Source organism: Serinus canaria, chromosome 26 (genome assembly GCF_022539315.1).
Source record: "Serinus canaria isolate serCan28SL12 chromosome 26, serCan2020, whole genome shotgun sequence".
NCBI lineage: Eukaryota > Metazoa > Chordata > Aves > Passeriformes > Fringillidae > Serinus > Serinus canaria.
Window position 1 is genome coordinate 207,649 of NC_066339.1, and position 24,046 is coordinate 231,694.

Consider the following 24,046-nt stretch of genomic DNA (forward strand, 5'->3'; position numbering starts at 1 on the left):
TGTCTGTTGATATGGCTCATAGCTTGGTTTGTTGAATTTTCAGCTCATTCTTTGTTTTTAAGGCCCTTTGGTTTGAGTTCTTAGAATGTCTCTTCATTTGCATATTTCCCAGGGATGTTATCGGGCGCCATCTTAGGGAGCAGGGGAAGCACTGCCCGACGGGGGTAACAAAGATATCAGTAAGGGAGGGGATTAAAAGTTTAACATTCAACAACTGTTAACATTCTTAACTGTTTACAATTTTAAATTATCATCTAGCACCTCTAATTGTATCAACTTATGAACGTATTCTTAACAGTTACAGTTTCAACTTAACATTTAACGCCTCTGATTATATCAACCTCAGAACTTGTTCATCACAATTGGGAATCTCACTGGGTGAGGTTCCCAATGCCTTGGAATGCTCTCTCTGTTCCAGAGATGGGCCTGACTCACTTTTCTGGGAGCAGGGACTGGACACGGGTTAAATTCCCAGCAGAGAACCTGCAGAGGAAGAGGCCAAGCACCTGACTTGCTCCTACTGCAATCTGCTGCCAGCCTTCTTCTTTGGGTCTGTAGAAGCACCAAGAATTGTCCTCCTTAGCCCAATCCTCTTGCGCTCTTCACCCTGCACAGCACATCACTGACATCCTGCTTTTCGACATCCATCCTCCCAGATCTCTGGGAATCGTTTGGGCTCTTCCTCACCTGCTGTGAGCTCGTTCTTGTCACTGGCTACCTCTTGGAGTCACAACAGAGCCAAGACACCATCCAGGTTATCCAAAATGGTCCAACGGGAACCTAACAGACTGCTCTGGAGAGCCAGAGTTTTTAGACTTGAGTTTAATGACTTAGCCCTTGAGATTATGTCGCAGTGAGGGAAGTTGGGATGCTCAATGTGAGAACTCAGCAAGCTTCATTTATTGATTTAAGCATCAGACATTTATGCACAAGTAATAAGCTCATGCCTATTCTGTAAGCTAAGCAGTCTATTGTTTATACTATAAATATCAGTTCCCCTCTTACTCCCTCATTCCTTACTACTTACATCTCCCTTTTCTCACGTCTCTCTCTCAGCTACATCATCTTGTTATCATACTACAGCTATACAGCCATGGCGGCCTTGCAGCTGCAGGGACTCAGATTAGCTGGGTCTAGTACTTTTCCAATTCTCAGCTATCCAGAGCATGTCTACGTGGCCTTTGTCGTGTAACCATCATCCCTCCACAAGACTACATGGAAAATTAAGACTTTCAGGGAAAAGGATTCCCACCAGCTGTTTCTGACCTATCTGCTGTGTCGCCCTGAGTTTCTAATATTTCCTAAGCCTTCTGATGTTTACCTCTTTGTGGAGAACTTTCTCACACACTTTCTGTAGATAACACGTTGTTTTGCACTCCTTTATGGAGGAGGAGAAACTTGATGGACTGTTAGTTTGTCCAGTGGCATTGGAGAGGTGGCATTGTCACCCTCCAATCCACTGTCACTTTTGGAAAACTATAAATATTGGGGTCAGAGAATAAACTTCCTCTTTTGCTCTTCACCTCAGAGCAAGGTGTGCGTCTGTTTCTTTCGTGTCCGGTAGCGACACTGCTGCTCAACTCCCGCTCTCAGCTGGTTGTGAAAATAGCAACTGAACTACTTGGCACTATTCCCATGTCTCTGAAAGTTGGAAACTGGAAGCTGAAGCGGTGGTTCCAGTTTTCCTTTTGTCATGGTTTGACACTGGCCAAGCACCAGGCACGAAAGTCATTTGCTTAGCCTCTCCTGCTACTGTAGGGCAGAGGAGAGGGAAAAAAATGAAGGGCTCATGAGTTGAGATAAGGACTGGGAGAAAAAAAAACACTAAGGGCAAAACAGGTTTAAATTTAAAGATATAAAGTATATTTATTATTAACCGAGTCAGAAGAGAAGAATGAGAAGTAAAAGAAGCCTTTAAACCACATTTTTCCTCCCTCAGCCACTCCCTCTTTCCCACTGACAGTATGGGGAGACAGGGTGTGGTGGTTTTGGTCAGTTTGTCATTTGAGATCTTCTGTTTGCTCAGGGAGCAGTTTTTTTTCTCTGCTATGCTGTGTGGTCCCTCCCACAGGCAAACAGTCTTCCCAAAGCTGCTGTGGTGTGGGTTGCTTATCCATGGGCATGTAGTCTTTTAATGATAGGCTGCTCTAGTTTGGAAGCAAGGGCCCTCTCTCTCTATTCAGGTCTCCCACTGGACTACAGCTTTCTCTGGCATCCACCTGCTCCAGCATGAGCCCTTTCCTCACGGACTGTAAGTGAATTTCTGCATCCCCCGTGGACTTCATGCATTACAGGGGGACAGTTTGTTTCACCATGGTCGTCACCATGGCTTGCAGAGGAACCTTGGCCCCGACACTTGCAGCACCTCCTCCCCCACTGACCTTGGTGCTGCCATGTTGTTTTCTCTCACACCTTCTCACTTCCTCCTCTTCTCTGACTAGAAAATAACCTGCTACTTGTAGGTACTCTTGCCAAGAAATCTCTTTAATTCTTGCAAGATCCTGCAGTGCAGAGAAGCTGATTTCACCTAGGTTCCACGTCAGGGAACTGCTTGCCCTGTTTCCCTTGGTGGCCAGTTGTCCTGGCTGTCATTGCATGGGCAGTAGCTGCCACGGCACTGGCACCATTTAACACCTCTCCTCATGCAGGCATCACAAAGGGGAAGACACTGCCCCTGCACTTCTGTCTGCAGTGGTTGGCTAGGGGTGCCCAGGCAGGCAAGGCTCACCACAGGCCACACCAGCAAGGCAGTGCCGCCCCAGCACTGGAGAAAAACTGTCTATGTGTGTTGTTTTGACTTTCTTCTTAAATGTCATCACAGAGGCATTACCAACCTCCCTAATTGGGCCCTGCACGTCCACCTTCAGAGCCATCAGAGGCTGGCTGTGTCAGAAATGGTGCAAGCTTCTAGCAGCTTCTCACAGAAGCTACTCCTTTGGCCCTCTCCCACTACCAGAAACCATGCTGCACATCAACTCACCTTTTCTTTTGAATATTCCAAAACCTTCACTCAACAAAATGGAAAAGTAGATATAAATAAAAGCTTTATATTTATTAATATAATGGAACTTTTAACAACAACAAAAAAAAAAAAAAAAAACCAACAAAACACCTCAAGGAAACAGAAACCCAAAGCTGGTGCAGCCCCTAAAAAGGCAGACTCTTTCCTTGTATATGTACTAGGGGAAGAGGACAGTGACAGCCCAAAGAGAACAAAAACCCCTCAAGAATCTGGGCAGGATTTTTTTTCCTTCCTACTGATGTCAACCCCTTTTCTTTTCTGTATGGTTGATTCACGGCTGGTGCTTGTTTCACTTTGGATGATTTTCTCTTCCAAAGGCTTGGAAGCCTGTGATAACCCGAGAAATAAGAGTTGTGAATAATTTAATTTTACAGCCATTGGAATGCCATGTGCTCCACCAAGGTCAGAGCCAACTGTACGCTGGCTCTTACGCAGTGAGCCTTTGTTATTCTGCTCCCACGGTTAACTTGGAAATGCATTCAGAGCTGGAGCAGTGAGCATGGCTCCTGCAGGGAAGATATCCCCATCCCAGAAAGGGTGCTACCCAAATCAGGTGCAAGGGAGGGAAGGCACCTAGGGAAGAGAGAAGGCCCAAAGGTAACTGATTTTTGGGCAGAGGCTTTGATCTGCTTAAGTGTGATTTTATTTTTATGAGACTCATTGGTGAAGTGACAGAGAGGAAAGAAGGCAGGAAGAGAGGAAGGATGATGGGAGGAAGGCTGAACTCCCATCAGGGAATAGGGAGACCAGTCAGTGAATGGATGCACAGGTGGGCAACAGGCACAGGGCTGAGGGTGAATAGGGCTACAGCATCCCTGGGAAGGGTTTACCCCTCTGTCTCTCCTCCTCCTTGAGCAGCCTGGCAGTTATTAGTGAATGAGCACATTTAATTGGAAGGAGAGAATGTAATGAGCTTAAAAAAATAGAATGAAATTAAATACAGATCCAAAACACAGAGCAGTAGGTGAGGAAGAAGAAAGCAACTGTGAAAGAGAAACAGACAAAAGGACTGTAGACCAAGAGGGAGCTATACCAAGTGAGCAGAGCATGGTCCTTACCCTCAGCTGCCCTGCGTATTTCTCAGTCCACTCCCTGGCATTAAGCAGGAACAGCTGCTTGTTGTACTTGTACTCCGAGGACTAAATGGGAAGAGCAAGACAAAGACAGATATTTGATTGAATACATATCACTGAGAAGCTGGGACCAAGTCTGGCTTTAGGATTCCTAAACCAGACTAAAACTACAACAAGCATGAAGTGTAACATTCATTTAGCTTGCTTGAAGAACTTGTGCTGCCATTTGCATTGAAGATAATGGCTTGAAGACAAGACCTTGACTATCTCTTCTGGCCTCAGCTGCCTCAGGGAAGCCTAGGGATGCCCCAACTGATCCAGGTCAGGCCACACTCCAATTGTGTCAATCCAGAGTGAGTAAAGCAGAAGTTGAGCCTAAGTCCAGCCCCCCACTCCCTCCCCACCTGTGTCCATGGCCAGGAGAGAGGGAGCTCACATACGATATTGGCCATGAGAGGATCGTCAGGGTTGGGCTCTGCCATCAGCAGCTGGATGGAGGTCAGCAGGGTGGAGATGTTCAGGGAAGGCCTCCATGCACCCTGTAAGGAAACAGGACAAGAGCAGCAGCTCAGAGAAAGAAACCAGCATGTGGCAGCCCAGAGACACCTCAGAATCTACAGCACTTCAACACAACCTGCCCACAGTTGCCTTGGGACTTGCAGCACCTGATGCCCCACAGAACACACCAGACCCACTCTCAATACTAGGCTCCAAGGAAGCCCAACTGACAACCAGGCAGTGGTCATGGCTCCAAGGCTGCCAGAGCTCAAGGAGCATTTAGATAAAGCTCCCAGGCACACAGTGGGACTTTGGGCTTGTCCTGTGCAAATCCAGCTCGTGGCCCTGATGATCCTTCCAATTCAGAAGATTCCATAATTCTATGGGCTGTACCCTACACATCTCTGCTGTGTTGGGGCAACTCATTTTCAGACATAACGCCTTTTGACTCCAATCTTTAAAGCCTTGGAAACTTTTATGGAACAAAAACCATCATGTTCTGGCTCTAAACAAAGAAGATGCCACTCAAAACTTCATTCCCTGCTGTCTGTAAATAAGGCAGGAGCAAAGAGACATTCAATCAGGCTTTTACAAGAAGCAGGTAAGGAGTTCATTATCTTGCCCAGGCTCACTTACCCACACCCAAGCACTGTCTTACCTTCGGTGGTAACTTAAGAACATCCAGGCAAATCCTTCCAGCAGAGTCAATGTTGGGATGGTAGATGGGGGTCAGGAAGCGAATCTTTGGCGGCTCAAACGGGTACCTGAAGGGATAAGCATTAAGAAACAAAAGTTACCGTTATTTCTATGGGACAATTGTTTTGTCACCCAAGCAATGCCATAATTTCCTCCTCCCAGCCTACATGACACCCTTCCCCACAAATCTTCAGAGGCAGTGGTCTGCCTCTGCCTTTGCTGCTTCCAGCTGTGTCTGACTAACACTTCCCTGGATAGCCTTCCACAAGGGGAAGAACATAAGAAACTCTGTACTGATGAACAAGCTCTTTCCAGAAAGCTTTGAGACAGTATGAGGAGGCAAAAGTCTCATCATTGCACTTTTAGGTTTTTTTAATCACACATCTTTGATGTTCAATGCAAAGTAAGTATCAGCTCCTAGAAAAATTGCATTCCTTAAAAAGAGGGTCTCAATTCCTTGTTGAGAGGCTAAAGACTCACATGTCAGTATTTACAGCAAATACCTTACATCAGTTTGCTCATACTTAAAGCAGGACTACACAACTACTTAATCAGAGAATCAGCCTAGTTTACATTAGAAGGGACCTTAAAGCACATTTCGCTCCACCCCTGCCATGGGCAGGGACACCTTCCACTATCCTGGGTTGCTCCAAGCCCCAGCCAACCTGGCCTTGGACACTTCCAGGGATGGGGCAGCCTCAGCAGCTCTGGGCACCCTGTGCCAGGGCCTTCCCACCCTTACAGGGGAGAATGCTTTAATTAATCTAGCTAGAGTCTATTGCCCACTTACCTTTCAGGAACTATGATTTCCAGGTTGAATATTCCTTTCTCATATGGTGTGTCCACACCTCCTAAAATTTCTTTAGGAGCAAGATGAAAATACAAGAATTACGTTCAAAATCAGAATTACAGAATGGTTTGGGTTGGAAGTGACCTTCAAGATCATCTCATTGTCCAGCAGTCCCCACATACCTCCCACAGTTACAGAGCTGTTCAGGTGACAGAATCACAGAATGTTAAGGGTTGGGAGGGACCTTAAAGACCACCCAGATCCAGGAACCCCTTCCATTATCCCAGGTTGCTCTAAGCCTCATCTAACTTGGACACTGCTAGGGATGGGACAGCCACAGCTTCTCTGGGCAACCTGTGCCAGGGCCTCACTTCCCTCACAGGGGAGAATCCAGGAATAAAAAATGTCATCAAATGTCTTCTTATGTAAGACTATTTCCACCCCCCAGCAATCAAAACTAAGAGCAGACCAGCCAAGGCACAGGCCAAGCTATGTTTAAAGGAAACTACAATCCCACATTTCCACATAGCCTGTAAAGCCCAAAGCATGCACCGACCTAGCAGCAAACTGCAGCCCAGCCCCGCCTTTGGGAACTCCCAGGGTACGTACGTGCCCGTAGGTCATCCAGCTGCCCATTCTGCCAGCAAGTAATGCCCGGAGGTGGCTCCGTAGCCAGGAGCGAGAGCTCCCTTGCCAGCCGTGAAGCTCTCTGCATGGTGCTGGAGCTCCGAGACCGAATTCTATTCCTGACAAACCTGGATTTTTAAAAACAGCACTTTAAATTGTGATTTTTTTTTTTTTTTTTTGCTAAGGACCTGAGTTTTGAGCTGTTAGCCTGATGTGATATCAGAGTCACAGAGAGGCTGAGCCAGTTCCTGGAGCTGCTCTTGCACCCAGCTGGCAGAGGGGCATAAGATAATCCATCCCATCCCCTCAGTCCCCAGCTCCTTTATAATCCATCCCATCCCCTCAGTCCCCAGCTGAGTCTAATAAACCCTGGGGTTTAACAAATCCTAATAAAATGGGAGGCCATAACCAGGCTCAAAACCCCTTATAGGGCTGTGACATCTGCCCTGGGACCTCCTGTGTCCTTTCACGGTTAAGGTACCCACTGCCCTGCTGGGGCCATCCATCAGTGCCCCTTCCTACCCAAAGGCTCCATCTCCCCTTCCTGTGCAGGGAGAGACCTGAAAGCTGCTTCAGGGATGGGCCACTTCCTACCACAGCAATGCTCCTGACACTCCCAAAGGAGTGGTCTGCCCCTCAGTCCCCATAGACAAGGACATAGGCACTCCCTCAGAGGAACCTGGCTCGATAACCCACCACAGCCCTAACCACTCATTCTGAGGATGAGGGACCCCCCCCCCCCGAGGCCTAAGTGCCCCCTCCAGGGATTAGCCTTTCCCGCAGGCACCATTAACACCCCTCAATTTCACTACACCTCTAGCCTGACTATCCCACTGAAGAAGCGTTTCACCCTCCTCCATCAGCCTAATTAAATACCTCTCAGCCTAATTACCCCCGCACACGGACAAGAGGTGCGCCCCCCTTCCCACTCCCCAAGGACGGGAACGGCCACCCACAGCCTCACCGCTCCAAGATCCCCCACACAATCTCTTCGGAACGACCTCCACCCTCTCTACTTACTAATTACCGCCTCACTCTAACTAATTAACGTTCCCCCCGCAATGAGCAAACCCCGGGCTGCCACCGCACAGACCGTGAGGCAGCGCGCGGCGGGGGCCGGACTTCCGCTATCGCCTGGCAACGGGCGGACTCCTGGCGGGCAGCCCCACCCCTTGGGCCGCCGCTCGGGAGCTGATTGAGCTGTCCTGGAGTTCAGCCCCGCCCCCTCAATTGAATTGGGGCGCTGCCATTGAGTGAGCGCTGCAGGCAGGAACCTAAGCCCCGCCCTTCCTTAAAGTGAGCGCGCGGGGTGTGGCTTGAGGTTGTGGTGGGGAGGGGGGAGCGGGACCGGAGGAGCTCTGGGAGTTGCCGGGACCCTCCGGGATCTTCCAGGACCTTCCCGGACTCTCCCGGACCCTCCCGGATTCCCGGCTCTTGAGTGCTCCAGCCCTGGGACCCTCCTACCCTGAACCGCCTTAAACCTCCGCGGACAGCGGGCAGGACCCCACTGGGAGCGGTCCTTACATAACCCACCTGTCCTAGCCGGCGTTGTGTAACCGGCCCCGTGGAGCGAGGAACCGCTGCCGCACCCGCCGCCACCATAGGCCGTGGGGAAGGAGGTAAAGGCGGGCTCAGGGAGCCTCCCCGAGGAGGCGGTGAGCTCCAGGCTGGCCCGTTCGCCCCCAGCTGCTGCGGGACTGGCGTAGGGCCTGCCCTCCCCCGTCCGTCTGAGGGACCCGGGCAGCGGGTCCTGGGGCCTCAGCCCGTCCTCCCTCTGCCCCATCCCCATGGGTAGAGACTCTCGGGTGTGGTTGTCGACCCGTTGCAGGAGAAGCCCCAGTCAAGCCCCTACACTAAGATGTGTTTGGGACTTATTTCCTCCGCTGACTCAATATGCTATTTTCTTGCATCAAAGCTGTATCCAGCACCGTATTTATCACCTAAAGTATTCAAACAGGGGAAAGAGCCTAGAGGTTGAAATTAACAGTAGCCTCAGATCTGGCTCAGTGTGGAGAGTGGGATTATAGACCCAGATTTATGCAGAAAATTAATTCCTAGATCCCAATACAGAATTGTTCTCAAGGCTGTCAAATCAGAATAACATTAAACAACTTAATGGTGATCATTATTCTACTTCCCAAGCTCAGAATATGGTTTGAGAGAGCAGGTGTAAGGCTGCTCTCTCCAGGTGTCTGACATCTGTGTTTATCTGTTTCACTATTGCTTCTGAAGCAGCCAAGATATAGTCAAGGAGCATTTGACAATGGAGAGTGTTCCACAGACAAAATGAAACTGTTAAAAAATTCTCTTGCCAGTTCCTTAGGCCTTGGTCTGTCCCTGCCCCATCTGGCTCTGTCAGCTCCAAGGGCCAGTGGGGCCAGAGAGGAGCTGCCTGCAATCCTCCTCCTTCGCTCTTGGGAATTTCAAAAAAGCTTGAGTGGCTTAGACCATCTTTGATGCAGAATCCACATCAGTACAGATATTTATGGTATTTAGTGGTGTTTAAAACTGGGCAACTAATTTCTGGGTACAAACAGGAGCAGCACAGTGGGTTTTGGATAGTGCCACTGACAGCCTTTGCATCCCTCCAGCACATTCCTGCCTGTGGAGAGAAATGCTCAGTAGCAGGAGAGCTGGGATCAGTGAATGTGTGACCTCCTCTTTATGGGGTGACATGCTGTAACGACCTCAGAGCATCAGCTGTGCAAGCCTCAAGGTAAGGCCTAGATTTCTATGCTTTCTGTTTTGGTGTACCTGTTCCAAAGTGCAGGGATGAATCCTATGTGAGGTGTATTTCCTGCCTGACTGGTTGATTTTTGGGGAACAGATGTGATCTGGATTTGGTAGGGAGTCTGCCCAGCCTTGCTGGGTGAACAGGCTCGGGCCACTCATTCATGGAGAGGTGGAAGAGTAATAGTCGATAAATCCCAACATGATGTCAATGATAGACAGCACCTGCTCTGCCTTCTGCAACATTCCAGAGCATCTTTCCTTTCCTTGTGACACGACAGGAGTGTCCAAGAGCTCGGTTTCTTTCTGACACCACCCATGGCCTGCACAAGTGATCCCCCTCCCCATTCCTTCCCACCCAGTAGGGGATCCCAGCTCCTCACCCAGCTTTGACACCTCTTTGGCTCTGGGCTCCCACCTTTCCCAGTGAGCTTCAGCCCATTTTAATGGAGCCACTGCTACTCCCAGCCTGTTTTAATGAAATCCTTGTCCTCCCAGCTCTGATTCCCCCACTCCCCTTTAGTGGAATCCACAGAGCTGCTGTTAACCCAGACCCTACAGCCCACCCAGGCCCTGGCCTGGGGCTCGCCTGCCCTGTGCCCAGTCCCTGTTGTTGTGTGGTCCTGCTCTCCACTGCTCCTGCAAGGGTGCCGTATCTGGAAGGGATGGGATGAGTCCCGCCTAGGGATTTATCTTGGGGCCATCCCATGGGCTGTGTGGGGCACTGGGCTCAGAGCAGTCCCAGCTGTGTGAGACGAAGGGGCATGGGGGTGAGTGTGATCCCACAGACATCAGGGAGTTGCAGGGCCCTGGATTTGGGGTGACCCTGCAGACCATGTGGGGCCACAGGGCTTGGGACAGCCCCGAAGGCTGTAAGGCTGTGGGGGCTGGAGCAGTCCCTCCGTGAGCCTAGCTTGTACATAGGATGCAGGGGACTCTTCCAGCATGCTTTGCATGGTTTAGTATCCAGAAATGCCATCTGGGCGCTCCCCTAAGCAGCAAGAGTCACCTTGTTTTTCCAGTTCTCCCAGGAAGTGGGTGCAGGATAGAGCATGCCACATAGCCCAGCCCTGCACTGGGCTGCACCCCGTGCTCGTGAGTATGGGGCCTTACTGGGGGGTTGTAACAAAGTGGGCCTGTCTGGGTGCTGCTGGTGCATGTGTTTGGGAACAGAGCAAATCAGATTTATGTAAAAGCTGCTGGATGTGGGTTGAGCAGGGACAAGGGCTGAGTTGTCTGGTGCAGCCATTGTGAGGGAGTGAATGGAGCTGTTTGGCTGGAAGAGCTGAGCTGGATTAGGGATTGTTGTTTTGTTCTTTGCTAATCTCTAATCTCTTCTCCTCTGGGGACAAAGCTGGAAATTAGCATCAAGTGGGGACCCATCTGGGAGGTGGGTGTTGAATTTTGCACGGGAAAGCGAGTTTAGGAGGTGCTGCTGGGCTTGGTGCCGGCACGAGGTGGCAGCTGTGCTTCTCCTTTGCTTTTCGGCATCTGCTGGTCCATTGTCCTGAACAGGGCAGCCAGAGCTTGGGAGCTGCTTCCCAAACTGTACCTTGAGACGCTTCAGCCTAAGGCGCAAGGTCAGCACTCCTGCTAACTCTCTGAACTCAGCTGAAGTGACTCAAAGGGGAATAAATATATGAATCAAGAGTAATTTTATGTCATTATCACACCCAGCTCTTCTCTGGAGGCAGGCTGGGAGAGCTGGGGATGTCCAGCCTAGAAAAGAAAAGGGGAGACCTCAGAGCTCCTTCCAGTGCCTAAAGGGGCTTCAGGAGAACTAGAGAGGGACTTTGGACAAGGGTCTGGAGGAGCAAGACAATGGGGAATGGCTTCCCACTGCCAGAGGGCAGGGTGAGATGGGATTTTGGAAGAAATTCTTCCCTGTGAGGGTGGTGAGGCTATGGCCCCAGATTGCCCAGAGAAGCTGTGGCTACTCCATCCCTGGAAGTGTCCAAGACCAGGTTGGATGGGGCTTGGAGTAACCTGAGACAGAAGAAGGTGTCCCTGCCCATGGCAGGAGGTGGAACTGGATGGGCTTTAATGTCCCTTCCAATCCAAAGCAGTCTGGGATTCTGTGAATGAATGTCTCCTACCAAAATCGCCTGACAGACAGATTGTACCAGGTCTCTGATGAGATGATTGCTCCAGTGGACCTCCTTGAAATCAGCTGATGACTTCCAGAGGGTTTGCTGACAGCCACATCTGTGGGGTTAAAAAGTGTTTGTGTACTAAATGGAGCTCTGGCAGCTCCATCTGTTTTGATTCCTTCCTTCTGGTGAGTGTTATTGGGATGTAATTTCATCAAGGGATTCAATTTAAGGTTTTGATTGACTCATTTGGGGCAGAGGCCATTCTCTGTGGAGCTGGGTGGTGATCCTGCTGCTGAATGATGGGGCCAGAGGAGAGGTTTGGTCTTGTTCCTGTGTTTCTCTCTCATGAAAACTTATCAGAGCAAGAAGTTTGTGGTAAAAACTGCAGAGGATTTTTTTTGAGCTCTATTTCTAATTGTTAATTGACGTTGCTCTTTGTAGGGATTTGGTATCCTGAAAGCCAAGGGTTCCCTTCCCCTTGTAGCCAAGATGCTGCATCGCACCATTCACCTTTTCCGGAAGGAGCTCCGGCTCCATGACAACCCAGTGCTGCTGGCTGCCCTGGAGTCCTCAGAGGCCCTGTACCCCGTGTACATCCTGGACAGAGCATTCCTGACCTCCTCCATGCACATTGGAGCCCTGCGCTGGAATTTCCTGCTCCAGTCCCTTGAGGATCTCCACAAAAACTTGGGCCAGCTGGGCTCCTGCTTGCTGGTTATTCAAGGGGAGTATGAGCTCGTTCTTAGGGATCACGTCCGGAGGTGGAATATCACACAAGTGACGCTGGATGCAGAGATGGAGCCATTTTACAAGGAGATGGAGGCCAACATCCAGCGCCTGGGGGCAGAGCTGGGCTTTGAGGTGCTCTCCCTGGTGAGCCACAGCCTGTACAATACCCAGCGGTACGTGACTGCCCAAAACCCACAAGTGTCTCCAGGGAGGTCATTTTAGAAGAGAAAAGGCCAAGTGTCTTGGTTTTTCCTTTGGAGGAAATTGAACTGTGTGAGGTGAACGTGGTGCTGTGGCTGGGAGAACTTTGTTGCTCTCTTGGAAGAAACAGAAAGATTGTGCGCAGGTTTTAGAATTTCAGCCCAAACAGCTGCTTAGCTTTTTCCTTTTGGGCAGTTTAATTCACCTAAAAACTTTCTCTTTTAAACAGAGTGGAAGAAATTCTCTAACACCTTTAGTAGGACTTGTAGAAGTTCTATTAATTATGGTAAAAAGTTTTTGGTGTCAGATTTTTTTGAAATCTTTCAAGTCAACTTTCACTAGTGTCTGAATACACTTGGATCCAAGCTGTTATTCAGTGTTGAATGACTGAAGATATTGAAATTAGTAAGAAGGAAAGCAGTAATAACTAAACCAGCCCTGACTCTCCAATTTTGCAAAACCCCTAAATTATGTAAATGAATGGATGTGTGTAACTTGCTGTCTTGAATTCAAGCTGTTTGCAGAGGCGATTGCTCAGAAAGGACAGGTATTTACTGCCCTGAACCTGTTTTTGTGGTATCAGAGGTGTTCCACACCCTGCTCTGTGTGTCCTGGCTGTGTGTGGCTGTGCAGGTGAAGCCATGGCTGGAATCCTGATCCCAGTTTTGTTGTCTTAGGTCCTGAAAAACTGCTCTTGGGATAGATGTACATTTACCCAGGGGAGTTTCACTTGTAAAATCTGTAATTTCTACATTCAGTTGCACTAGTGGAGTTGTTATAGCCTATGATGTCATCTTCCTGTCCACTGGCAGTTCCAGCTTCTTCCTTGGTTTCTGTTATGTGAGATCTTGTTTTTTGGTTTTTTGAGGATTTTGGACCTAAATGGCGGGAGTCCCCCATTAACTTACAAGAGGTTCCTTCACATTCTGTCTCTGCTTGGTGACCCTGAGGTGCCTGTCCGAAACCTTACAGCTGAAGACTTCCAGTAAGTACCAGCCTGTGAGTGGGAATTGCTGGTCCTCTTTCTCTGCCCAAAAGAAGAGCCAGGCCCAAATGATAATGAGGCATTTTAGATGTTTTCTTGTTTTATTTCTGTGCATGGAGGGTTATTGATTCCAAATACAGGGGATGTTACTGTTGTTGGGAGAGCAGATGGCAGAGTGGTCTGATACTCATCTCTTTTTATATTTGTGCAGATTTCTCACCAGTGGGACATCTCACAGAATAATGATTGGATTCAATGACTTAAAGGTTTTTTCCAACCTTAATGGTTCTGTGATTCCATAAAAGTCTTAAAATTTTGCAAGGCACTTTGTTGGTTTGAGAAGACACGTGTCTGCTAAAGAAGGCAGAAGCCTCCCTTGGAATGGAAAATGTAAACCCCCTCTCTCCAAATTATTATAATTTTGAAATTAACGGGCTCTCAGGCAAAGAGGTGGGAATAGGAATAACAATTCTTTACTAGGAATATTAAAAATACAAATGCAATAGTAAAAAACAAAAAAACAAAAAAAAAAACCCTGCACTGATAGAATCAGAATATGCCCTGACACCCTGTGGGTCAGGGTGGTGGCAGCAGTCCCATTAAATGGTGGCTTCAGCCTTTCTGCAGTGACAGGTGTGGTTCTGTTGGAGCAGGGATCCTGTAGAAGGGTGGAGTTTTCCTCTGAGGGTCCAGTGGTGGTGTAGATGGACCTGGTCTTCTTCTGGGAATCCAGTGGAAAAGGCTGCTGTGGTGTTCCCAAAGTCAGATTCTATCCAGGTAGGGATGCTTGGCTCCTCCCCCTGGGCAGAGCATCTCCCCATGGGATGAAGTCATTTTATCAGCCATGCAGGGACACTCTCTGGCCCATTAACAGAAGAGATCTCCCCAGAGGGAGAGTGTGAAGATATAAAGAAAACTGCCCCACCTGGTTTTAACAGGTGGCCCAATGAACAGAAGATAACTGCCCCACCTCTATCAGATGGCAATAGAATACACAGCCCCAGCCATATCTTTTAACCTAAGACACACCTTGAGAAAAGCTTTTAAGAGATGTCAAACTCCTTCAGAATATGGCCTGGGGAATTTACTCAAAGGCATGCTCTGCATTCCTCTCAAGAATTTGGACAGGAATTGGATGAACCACAATAGTTTGTTTTATGCAGGAAGTTCAATGGAATGATCCTACTGTTCCCTCCTGGCTTTAAATCTCTGCTCCCCTCTGCTGTATGGGAAAGAGAGACTGAGCCCTTGTCTCCCAGGACTTGAGAAGAAGCTCAGAGTCAAGGATGTCATGTGTTTAGCTCTCCGTGAGGAGAGGTCAGTGATCCAAAGGGAGGTAAGGCTGGAGCAGGAGAGAGCTGGAATGGGACTGCATGTACTTGGGATTCAATATCAGGAGCCTGCTGCATGGCCTCAGCTCAGTGCCACCAACCCAGGCTTGGATCTTCCCCTCTTGGGGGAGTCCTGTTACTTCCTGAATGTTGTCCTCAGACAGTCTGATGACAAGACTTGTGTAAGTACTGGAATATATAAGTTCCTGTATATTTTTCTAGCAGTGTTTTTTTCCCCTTTCTTGCCTGATTTGTTTGGACTTTTAAAATTAATGCTGATGAGAGATAAGTGGTTCACATGCTTCCCAGCAGGCCTGAGCTATGTCAGTGCTCTGAGAGCTGCACTGGCCCCACCTCTGTAGGTGTCTGCAGCAGGGCTGAGCTCAGGTTTGTCCAGGTAAGTACAAAGATCTTTTGATGTCTGACTTAATTCATGGGTTGTGAGAAGTCTCTGTGTCACCAGCACTCTCTTGGGCCTCTTCATCTGTGTTTTATGGGGTGGAAGAAAAACCAAACTGATGCTCTTCCAGCCATATGGGGGGCAGAGGCCTTGGGACGCCTCAGCAACTGAGGCTGAGGAGGTGGGGGGAGGGGGGTGGGCTCGAGGGCCCCAGCTTGGTTAGGAATGAGTAGCTGGGGTGGCCCAGCTCTCCTGCCTCCTCTCTCTCTCCTGCCTCCTTCCCTATGAAACTGAAAGAGAGAAGGTTTAGATGTTGGGAAGAAATTCTGCAGTAGTCAGACCCTAGCACAGGTTGCCCAGAGAATCTGTGGCTGCCCCATCCCTGGAAGTGTCTAAGGCCAGGTTGGCCAGGGTTTGGAGCAACCTGGGGAAGGTGTCCCTGCCCATGGCAAGAAGTGTAACTGGATGGGCTTTAATGTCCCTTCCAGCCCAAACCAGTCTGGGATTCTGTGACTCCAGAATGACCTCTCCTCAGAGGCACTCAGAGAAGCTGGAGTGGCATTTGGAGGCAGCACCATAATTGTCTTTAGGGTCTGAGGAGGCTCTTGGTTCCCTCCGAGGGATGGATGTGACAGCTGGGAGGAACCTGAAGAGGAGCTGCCTCTGAGCCTTGTGTAGGACATGGGAACTGAAAGGGATCTGAGCTGGGGGTGCAGCTGACTGCTCTGAGCACTGTAACTTGGTGGGACTGTTCCTCTTCCTCAGTTCAGGCTAGAATTCCCTGGAGCAATTGCAGGATGAACTCTTTTCCCCCAGGAGAGTACAGCCTGGGATTTCTCACTGTGCTTTCATTCTCTGTGCTCTGGTTGGACTGTGATAGATGATACTTGGTATGTGCATGGACAGGGACTGCCTCTATCTCCTGGCTCCTGTTGCTCCTTTCAAAGAATTTTCTCTCTCACCTCAGGAGATGTAGGGCCCCTGACCCAGACCTGGCTGAGTGTTACAGGGTGCCTCTCCCTGTGGATTTGAAGATTTCCCCAGAGAGCCTTTCCCCTTGGAGAGGAGGGGAGACTGAAGGGCTGCTGCGCCTGGAGCAACACTTGACTGACCAGGTCAGCCCTGATGGAACTCAGGGGATGGTGGTGACTCCAGGTGGGCTGAGATCAGTGCACAGCTTGGCTTTGAGGAAAGGTGCAGCTTGGGCTTGGGTTTTGTTCTCCTTGATTTCTGGGAAGTGGGAGTGTTTTCCAGGCTTGACATCAAACAAGCCCTTCTGATAGTGAAGCCAGTTCCAAGACCTTTCCTCTATTACTGGCCATCTTGTGCTGCCTGAACCCAGATTTCTGTTTTCATTTCAGGGCTGGGTGACAAGTTTTACTAAACCAAGGACAATCCCAAACTCGCTGCTTCCAAGCACCACAGGCCTGAGCCCATATTTCAGTATGGGCTGTCTGTCAGTTCGGACTTTTTTTTACAGGTTGTCAAACATTTATGCTCAGGTAAGCAAATAATTGGTCCTAAGTCAGCAAATCCAAAACTGTGACAAGTCTGGCAAGGGAGGGAGGACTTAACACTCGGGTCATCTTGGTAGAGCTTGATGTATCAAAAAATGCTGCTTTGTTAATGTTTTCTCACAGTGTCCCATGAAATCTGTGGAGTGGCTTCATGCTATATGAAACAGCTGTGAATGTCTGCAGCTCTTCCCAATTAAGTTTTAGAAAGGATATTAGTAACAAGATATTAATATTCTAAATTCATATTTTCATCGGGAACTGTAGTGACAGGGCAAGAGGGAATGGCTTCAAACTGAAAGAGAGCAGATTTGGATTAGATGTTGGGAAGAAATTCTCCCCTGTGAGGGTGGTGAGTCCCTGGCACACGGTCCCCAGAGAAGCTGTGGCTGCTTCATGCCTGGAAGTGTCCAAGGCCAGGTTAGATGGGGCTTGGAGCAACCTGGGCTAGTGGAAGGTGTCCCTGCCCATGGCAGAGGGTGGAGTGAAATGGGCTTTAATGTCCCTTCCAACCCAAATCATGGTTCTATCAAAAGGGAGCAAGCAGACCTGGGATCAGTAGGGAAGTCCAGGAAAACCTTCCTAAATTTCAAGGATTTAGTTTGTCTGTTTGTTGGTTAAGGGAAATTTTTCATTGGTGTATATAGTTTGTTGCTGGAAATCAACTGATTTTATCAAGTTTTAACAAGTTTTAATTGTTGCATAAATGAAAACCACTTTCTGAAATCTTGTTTGATTCTTAAGAAAAACTGAGCTTGAAACCAGCCCAAGAAAACCAGCCTCCTTTACCTCCATCTTAAGATTATAATTTGAGACATGACTGAGCCACCTGAATTCAGTAAACACATTAATAAACACATGCTTGGTGTAAGAAATTCCAGTGTGACACAGTTTTGGAAGGCAGATGTAGTATGTTTGAGGTAACACTGAAGTCTGGCAGTTTGGCTTTGGTTTGGGCCAGACAGCATTGCCTCAGATATTTGATTTCCTTGACTTGAACCCTAAAGTGCCTGGAAACCAGTATTTTAGTCAGATTAATCTTTATTTTATAGGCCTGACAGTCACAAAATGAGTGAGGCTGCAATGATATATATGAACTGAAGCTGTCACCTTGTGTCGTTTGCAGGCAAAGCACCACTCTCTGCCTCCAGTGTCGCTCCAAGGGCAGCTGTTGTGGAGGGAATTCTTCTATACAGTAGCATCAGCAACGCCCAACTTCACCCAGATGTCTGGGAACCCCATCTGCCTCCAGATCTGCTGGTACAAGGATGCAGAGAGGCTCCACAAGTGGAAAATGGTAATGAGGTGCCTGGCCACAGCAGCTGCATTGGAGCTTGGAGCTTTCCTCTTCCCTTGATCTGTCCCTGCTGGCAGTTTGAATGCATCTTGCAGTGGTGTGACAGGCTGTGAGAGCTGGGAATGTTCAGCCTGGATAAAAGAAGGCTCCAGGGAGACCTTAGAGACCCTTCCAGTGTCTGAAGGGGTTCCAGGGGAGCTGTAGAGGGACTTGAGATAAGGGATGGAGTGAGGACAAGGGGAATGGCTTCCAGCTGACAGAGGGCAGCATTAGATGGAATACTGGGACGAAGTTCTTCCCTGTGAGAGTGGTGAGGCCCTGGCCTAGGTTTCCCAGAGAAGCTGTGGCTGCCTCTGGATCCCTGGAAGTGTCCAAGGCCAGGTTGAGTGAGGCTTGGAGCAACCTGGGCTAGTGGAAGGTGTCCCTGCCCAAGGCAGGGGGTAGAGTGGGGTTTAGTGTCCCTTCCCACCCAAACCAGTCTGTAATTCTGAGAAAGCAGTGTATGGGGGGAGAGCTGATGTTCCTGTTCTGCTGCAGGCACAGACAGGGTTCCCATGGATCGATGCCATTATGACCCAGCTGCGCCAGGAAGGTTGGATCCATCACCTGGCTCGGCACGCTGTCGCCTGCTTCCTGACACGAGGGGACCTTTGGATCAGCTGGGAAGAGGGAATGAAGGTTCACTTCTGGCTTTTATTTTCCTCTGTTCTGCCTAGTCCTGAGAAACCCTGCACAGCCTGAGTCTAGCAGTGGACGGTTCTACAGAGCAGGGTTTAGTTCTGCCTCTTCCTGTGGATCTCAGGGTTTATGGAATCCCTGTCACTCAGTACAGTGGTGAGAGTTCATTCCCTTCCCCGAATCCTCATGATTTTTGGATAACAAGGATACTGGTGGAGACATGCTCAGTCTCTAGCAGGTTCCAAACCCAGAGTTTTTGGGTTGCTCTGTCTTCTGTCCATGGAGAGCATTCTTGGTGTGCCTGTGAGGAGGCAGCCCTGGCCCCACAGTGCTGTGCTTCCAGCAGCAAACTCCCAGCCTGCTTTTGTCTAGTTTTTGCAATATAGCCATTTCAGGGGTATTTCTCTTCCCATCCCTGATGTGCAGGTGTTTGAAGAGCTGCTTTTAGATGCTGACTACAGCATCAATGCAGGGAACTGGATGTGGCTGTCAGCCAGCGCCTTCTTCCACCAGTACACACGGATCTTCTGCCCCGTCCGCTTCGGGAAGCGCACAGACCCCCAGGGCAACTACATCAGGTCAGGGGACACCCACCCCACCACTTCCCTGGAGCTTCTCAAGCTCCTCTGACAGCAGGAACTGATGAACTGGGTCAGTTTCAAACACACACACCTGTTAAACAGGACTCGTAGCAATGGTTCTATAGAGCACTTGGGGGAACTGAGGCATGGAGAACCAGAGAGATATCTGTCATTCCAAGCAATGGCTGAGCAGGGCTTGTGTTCATTTGTGAGTACTTGTTGTGTCCAGCACCATGTTTGATCACTAGGCTGGCTCCTCTTTCTAAAGGATTTGAGTAGAACTTCCCACAGCTTCCCTGCTCCAGTCTGCACTTAGTTTCTTGCTTTTCATAGAATTCCGGGATGTGCTTGGAAGGGAGCTTAAACCTCATCCAGTTCCACTCCCTGCCGTTGGCAGGGACACTTTCCACTATCCTAAGGTCTCTCCAAGCCTGGCCTTGGACAATTGCAAGGATGGGACAGCCATAGCTTCTCTGGGCAACCTGTGCTAGGGCCTTACCACCCTCACAGGGAGGAATATCCCAGTATTTCATGTAACCCTGCCATTCTTTAGTTGCACACACATAGTTTTTTTTTCCCACTCTGAGTCCTCTTTGCTTCACAGTCTCATTTTGTTGTCTCTCCATAATGTGCTGATGGGCTTTCTCAAAGCACTGGGCTCACTGTGTCAGCGCTGAGCAATCAGCTTGTCTTGGTTTGAAAGACAGGTGTCTGCTAAGGAAGGTGGGAGCCTCCCTTGGAACAGAAAATGCAAACCTCCTCCCTCCAAATTATTATAATTTTGAAATTAAGGGGCTCTCAGGCAAAAATATATGAGATTAGGAATAACAGTTCTTTACTAGTATGTATAACAAGGCAAACAAACAACAACGACTGCAGCATTAACAATAACAGAACCGGGAGCCCAGTCCCAGCCTTTGGGCTGCAGCACTTTACCTCTGGTGCAGTTCCGCGCACAGCCAGCAGGGGCGCTGCTGGCTCCCAGTGGGCAGGGTAGGTGCAGTGATCCCCCCAGGGCTGCAGGGGGCGCTGTGGGGCGTGGCAATGGCAGTTGGGCCCACACGGGGGAGGGATAGAGGAGAAGCTTCGCTTCACAAACCCTGGGGCAGTCAGTCCCAGTGTCCCCACAGGACTTTGAGAAACACTAGGCTGCAACAGAAGGAATGAGCAAAAAATCCCTGCATGATGGGTGAGATGTATCAAGATCTGCAGCAGGAGCTGGAACTGCCGGTAGTGCACAGGGGTGCAAGGCTCAGGAGCTGAGGAAAAGCAACTCCCAGCTGGGTTGTGGCTTGGCAGCAAATTCCTTTTCCCAGGCTGCGGGTCCCACTGTCCTCTGAAGCCCAGATTGAGTGAGAGATCCACAACTGCCCCAGCCCCCATCCTTTACCTGCTTCTAATCTCAGGGTCCCTGCCAGAGAAGCTCCCAAAAATCAGAGGAGTTCTCCCTCCCCGCAGTCTCAAGCCCACAGCCATCAGTGCTTCTTAGCACCTCAGTGGGAAAAAATTCCGCAACTAGAGGAAGGAAAAGGAAAGAAAACCCAACCCCCAGCACAGCTCAATTTCCCCACATCTCTTCTTCCCATCCTGTCTAGATTTGGGTATTGCCAAGGAGAAGCCTGTGCTGAGGTACCTCACAGAGTGGGACAAAAAATTACTGTGCCATTCTGCAATAATTTCTGAAAATTAGTTTGTTTTTAAAATTTATCAATGTTTAGGATGAAATGTCAGTGAAAATTTTAAAAACATATTTCGAAGGAAATAAAAACTGAAGTACTGTTTAAATCATCCCATTTATTCTACGCTGTGAAGTTAACTTCTGGAAGATATAATCTATGGAAGTTTGAGAACATAAACCGAATTTTTTTGTGGAGAATGAATCAGAACTTTCCCACAGATTGTAATATCAATATTAACATGACACAGGTTGGTTTACACTTCTCTGAATCTATGAATATTTGCCTGCAGGATTATAAACTGCCCTATTACCCCTGTTTTGTAGGAAATATTTGCCCGTACTAAAGAACTTTCCCTCCAAGTACATCTACGAGCCCTGGACAGCATCTGAAGAGGAGCAGAAGCAAGCAGGATGTATCATAGGTAATTAATTCACATTCCTTGTTGAGGATTTTTCTGCTGCTAACTATCCAAAATAAATGTGTATGAGATGGAAGCATCACACTTCCAACATAAGCCATTTATCTTCTGAAAATGAATGAATCCAACAGCCTTCCTTCTGTTCATTTTCCATTAACATTTTTTTAATTTTGAGTCTCTTTTCACAGTACATATTTTTGCCTCAGCTTTATGTCCTAAATCTCTTGGATCACTCCACACTTTTGCCTTTGAATTTATCCATCTTGGATGCTTGGCTGCTTTAAATAATATCAGAACATCTTGTGCTTTTACTTCTGCTTTAATACATCTTTGAAGGCTCTTAGGTCAAAGTGGGTGCTCTTCTTTTTGATGGAAAGGGTTAGGCACTTCCATTTAAGAAAAGCTGGAAGTATTCCAAATCCAGGGAAAATGTCTTTGCTGAGTGTGGTAAAGGCTCTGTCTCCACATTACCAGGTCAGGATTACCCCTTTCCCATGGTGAACCACAAGGAAGCCAGTGACCACAACCTGCAGTTGATGAAACAGGTCAGAGAGGAGCAGCACAAAACAGTCCAGCTCACAAGAGGTGAGAGATGCTGCAGCATCCACATTCCCTGTGCTGACACACAGACTGTCCTCAGGAACTTAGGGCTCTGGGGCTCGGCTTTGGGTGCTTTTCCGGGATGCTTTTCCATGTTGGATACCAACATCATGAGCAGCTCTTCTGGTCACTGTTAAAATGCTGTCCCAAGAGTGAGAACAAGAGTGTGAGCCTTTTCTTTCTTCCCTCTCCCCTTGGAGCAACCTCCTGCCTGCTGCAGAAATGCCTTCCCAAAACCAGATCTCCTCCCCCTTGCACTGACTTCCCAGCCGCAGGCTGGCTGCATGTGTCTTCAAGGTGCAGAAATCTCTGCAGCTCTGCCCATGCCTCTTGTAAACCAGAACATTCTTATTTGTCCTTGGTACCATGATCTGCCCTAGCAGAAATTGAGATTCCCACAGAGCACAAAGCTCTGGAAAGGTGAGTTGTTCCAAGAAATTTACCCTTTGGCATGGTTTTCTGCATTGCTTAACCCTATGGATAACAAACAGGTAGTTATCAGGTAAGGCTAGAACACTCAAACTATGCCGAGCCTGAAGTACTTAATTCATTAGGTATTTCCAGTCACACAGATTTGTCTCTTATGTCACCTGTGCTTTTAAAATTGAAATCCCAGGGCCTGTGCTGAGTCCTCCACAGTAAAACATGGAATGTCAGCCTCGTTTGGGTGGAAAAGGACTTTAAAGCTCATCCAGTTTCCATGCCCTGCCATTGGCAGGAACACCTTGCACTATCCCAGGTCCAGGTTTTTCCAAACCCTGTCCAGCCTGGCCTAGGACACTTCTAGGGATCCAGGTGCAGCCACAGCTTCTCTGGGCAGCCTGTGCTATGGCCTCTACAACCTCACAGGGAGGAATTTCGTCCTAGTATCGCACCTAACTCTGCCCTCTGGCAAGGGGAAGCCATTCCCGCTTGTCCTGTCCCTCCAGGCCCTTGTCCCACATCCCTCTCCATCTCTCTCAGAGCCCCTTTAGGAAGGGTCTGTCAGGTCTCCCTGGAAGCCTTCTCTTCTCCAGGCTGAACATTCCCTGCTCTCCCAGCCTGGCTCCATAATGGAATTTAAGTGAAAAATTACCTTTTTATTTAAGGGTGGGCCACAGCAGCCTCTCTATATTATAGAAACCCAACATGCAGCAGCTGAGGGGAACCTTAACTGTTCTTCCCTTCACCCTCTAATTTGAGGGAATTAATTGTTCCAAACACTGGAATGGATACCTGTTAATATGTCCACAAGGTTGCACACTGGAATAGTACAGATATAACCACTGTATGCTGGCAGTTCTTTAGCAGCCCTGTGGTACCAGGGACTAAATGTTGGCAATGTTGGAAAAGCCAAAGTTTTGAGAGTCCCTGACTCCAAGTGTTATCCCAACGCCCATCTCAGTATGTAAACTAGCTCATACAGGGGAGCTGATATTGGAATAGAGTAAGGGCTAAGGAGTAGGATGGGACTTGGAACAGTCTGGAAGGTGTGGGTGGAATGAAAGAAGCTTTAAGGCCCTTTCCAACCCAAACCATCCTGGGATTTCATGATTCTTGTTGCCTATGAACAGAAGCATTTTGTGATACTTAGTATCTTAACCTGACTGAAGTCAGAGCAGACTTTGCAAACTTTAATCCTTCTTTATTTCTTGCTGTAGATGATGCAGATGACCCCATGGAAATAAAAGTAAAATGTGACCATTCAGAAGAAAACATTTCAAAAGGAAAAGTGGCCCGAACAGCAGAATAAACCAAATTCCTTCAGGGGACACCTGCTGGGTACCAAAAGAGGCAAGAGAGGAGAGCCAGGGGCCAGCTGAGCTGGCCAACCACTATCGTCCATACTTTGCCCTGCTAATGGTGCCTCTTGCTTGTGACCTGACATCAGGAGATGTGTTGGATCTTGAGTAGTTTTAGTGCAGTTATTTTGGATGGAATTGTTTATCTCTGAGTGGCTTCTGGACCATTTGTTGAAGCTGTTGGGTGAATGCAAGAGGTGCTTTGTTGTGGCAAGTCCTGCTGCTTGCAGCATCCTTCAAATCCATGTTTTTCATGCACATGAATAAATAGATTTTGTGAAAAATATCTTAATGTCAGAAGACCATGTGCACATTAATGTGGC

The 24,046-nt window shown here is 48.6% G+C and overlaps 2 protein-coding genes across 8 annotated transcripts; one reads left to right on the top strand and one right to left on the bottom strand.

Moving 5' to 3' along the window:
- Positions 1 to 3,031: 3,031 nt before the first annotated feature.
- UBE2T (ubiquitin conjugating enzyme E2 T) lies at positions 3,032 to 7,871 on the bottom strand. 5 transcript variants are annotated; one of them, XM_050985352.1, is made up of 7 exons: positions 7,800 to 7,871; positions 6,689 to 6,834; positions 6,080 to 6,149; positions 5,252 to 5,357; positions 4,500 to 4,634; positions 4,081 to 4,161; positions 3,032 to 3,349 (listed from the first exon to the last, which is right to left on the bottom strand). In XM_050985352.1, the coding sequence occupies exons 2-7, from the start codon at positions 6,792 to 6,794 to the stop codon at positions 3,224 to 3,226; spliced, it is 624 nt and encodes a 207-aa protein (XP_050841309.1). In that variant the 5' UTR covers positions 6,795 to 6,834; positions 7,800 to 7,871; the 3' UTR covers positions 3,032 to 3,223. The 5 variants fall into 5 exon arrangements, with proteins under 5 accessions (XP_050841309.1, XP_050841308.1, XP_009095600.1 ...); XM_050985351.1 differs by having other exon boundaries at positions 7,727 to 7,853; XM_009097352.3 differs by having other exon boundaries at positions 4,536 to 4,634; positions 7,671 to 7,818.
- Positions 7,872 to 8,003: 132 nt separating this feature from the next.
- On the top strand, positions 8,004 to 24,009 carry LOC103822376 (cryptochrome-1-like). Of its 3 annotated transcripts, XM_018922299.3 has the most exons (13): positions 8,004 to 8,325; positions 9,298 to 9,422; positions 10,459 to 10,531; positions 11,971 to 12,431; positions 13,328 to 13,444; positions 16,143 to 16,290; positions 16,537 to 16,677; positions 17,816 to 17,986; positions 18,524 to 18,664; positions 19,091 to 19,242; positions 21,248 to 21,345; positions 21,817 to 21,927; positions 23,583 to 24,009. In XM_018922299.3, exons 4-13 carry the CDS (start codon positions 12,019 to 12,021, stop codon positions 23,672 to 23,674), a joined length of 1,584 nt encoding a protein of 527 aa, XP_018777844.2. In that variant the 5' UTR covers positions 8,004 to 8,325; positions 9,298 to 9,422; positions 10,459 to 10,531; positions 11,971 to 12,018; the 3' UTR covers positions 23,675 to 24,009. The 3 variants fall into 3 exon arrangements, with proteins under 3 accessions (XP_018777844.2, XP_009095599.2, XP_050840950.1); XM_009097351.4 differs by lacking the exon at positions 10,459 to 10,531; XM_050984993.1 differs by lacking the exons at positions 8,004 to 8,325; positions 9,298 to 9,422 and having other exon boundaries at positions 10,394 to 10,531.
- Positions 24,010 to 24,046: the final 37 nt, after the last annotated feature.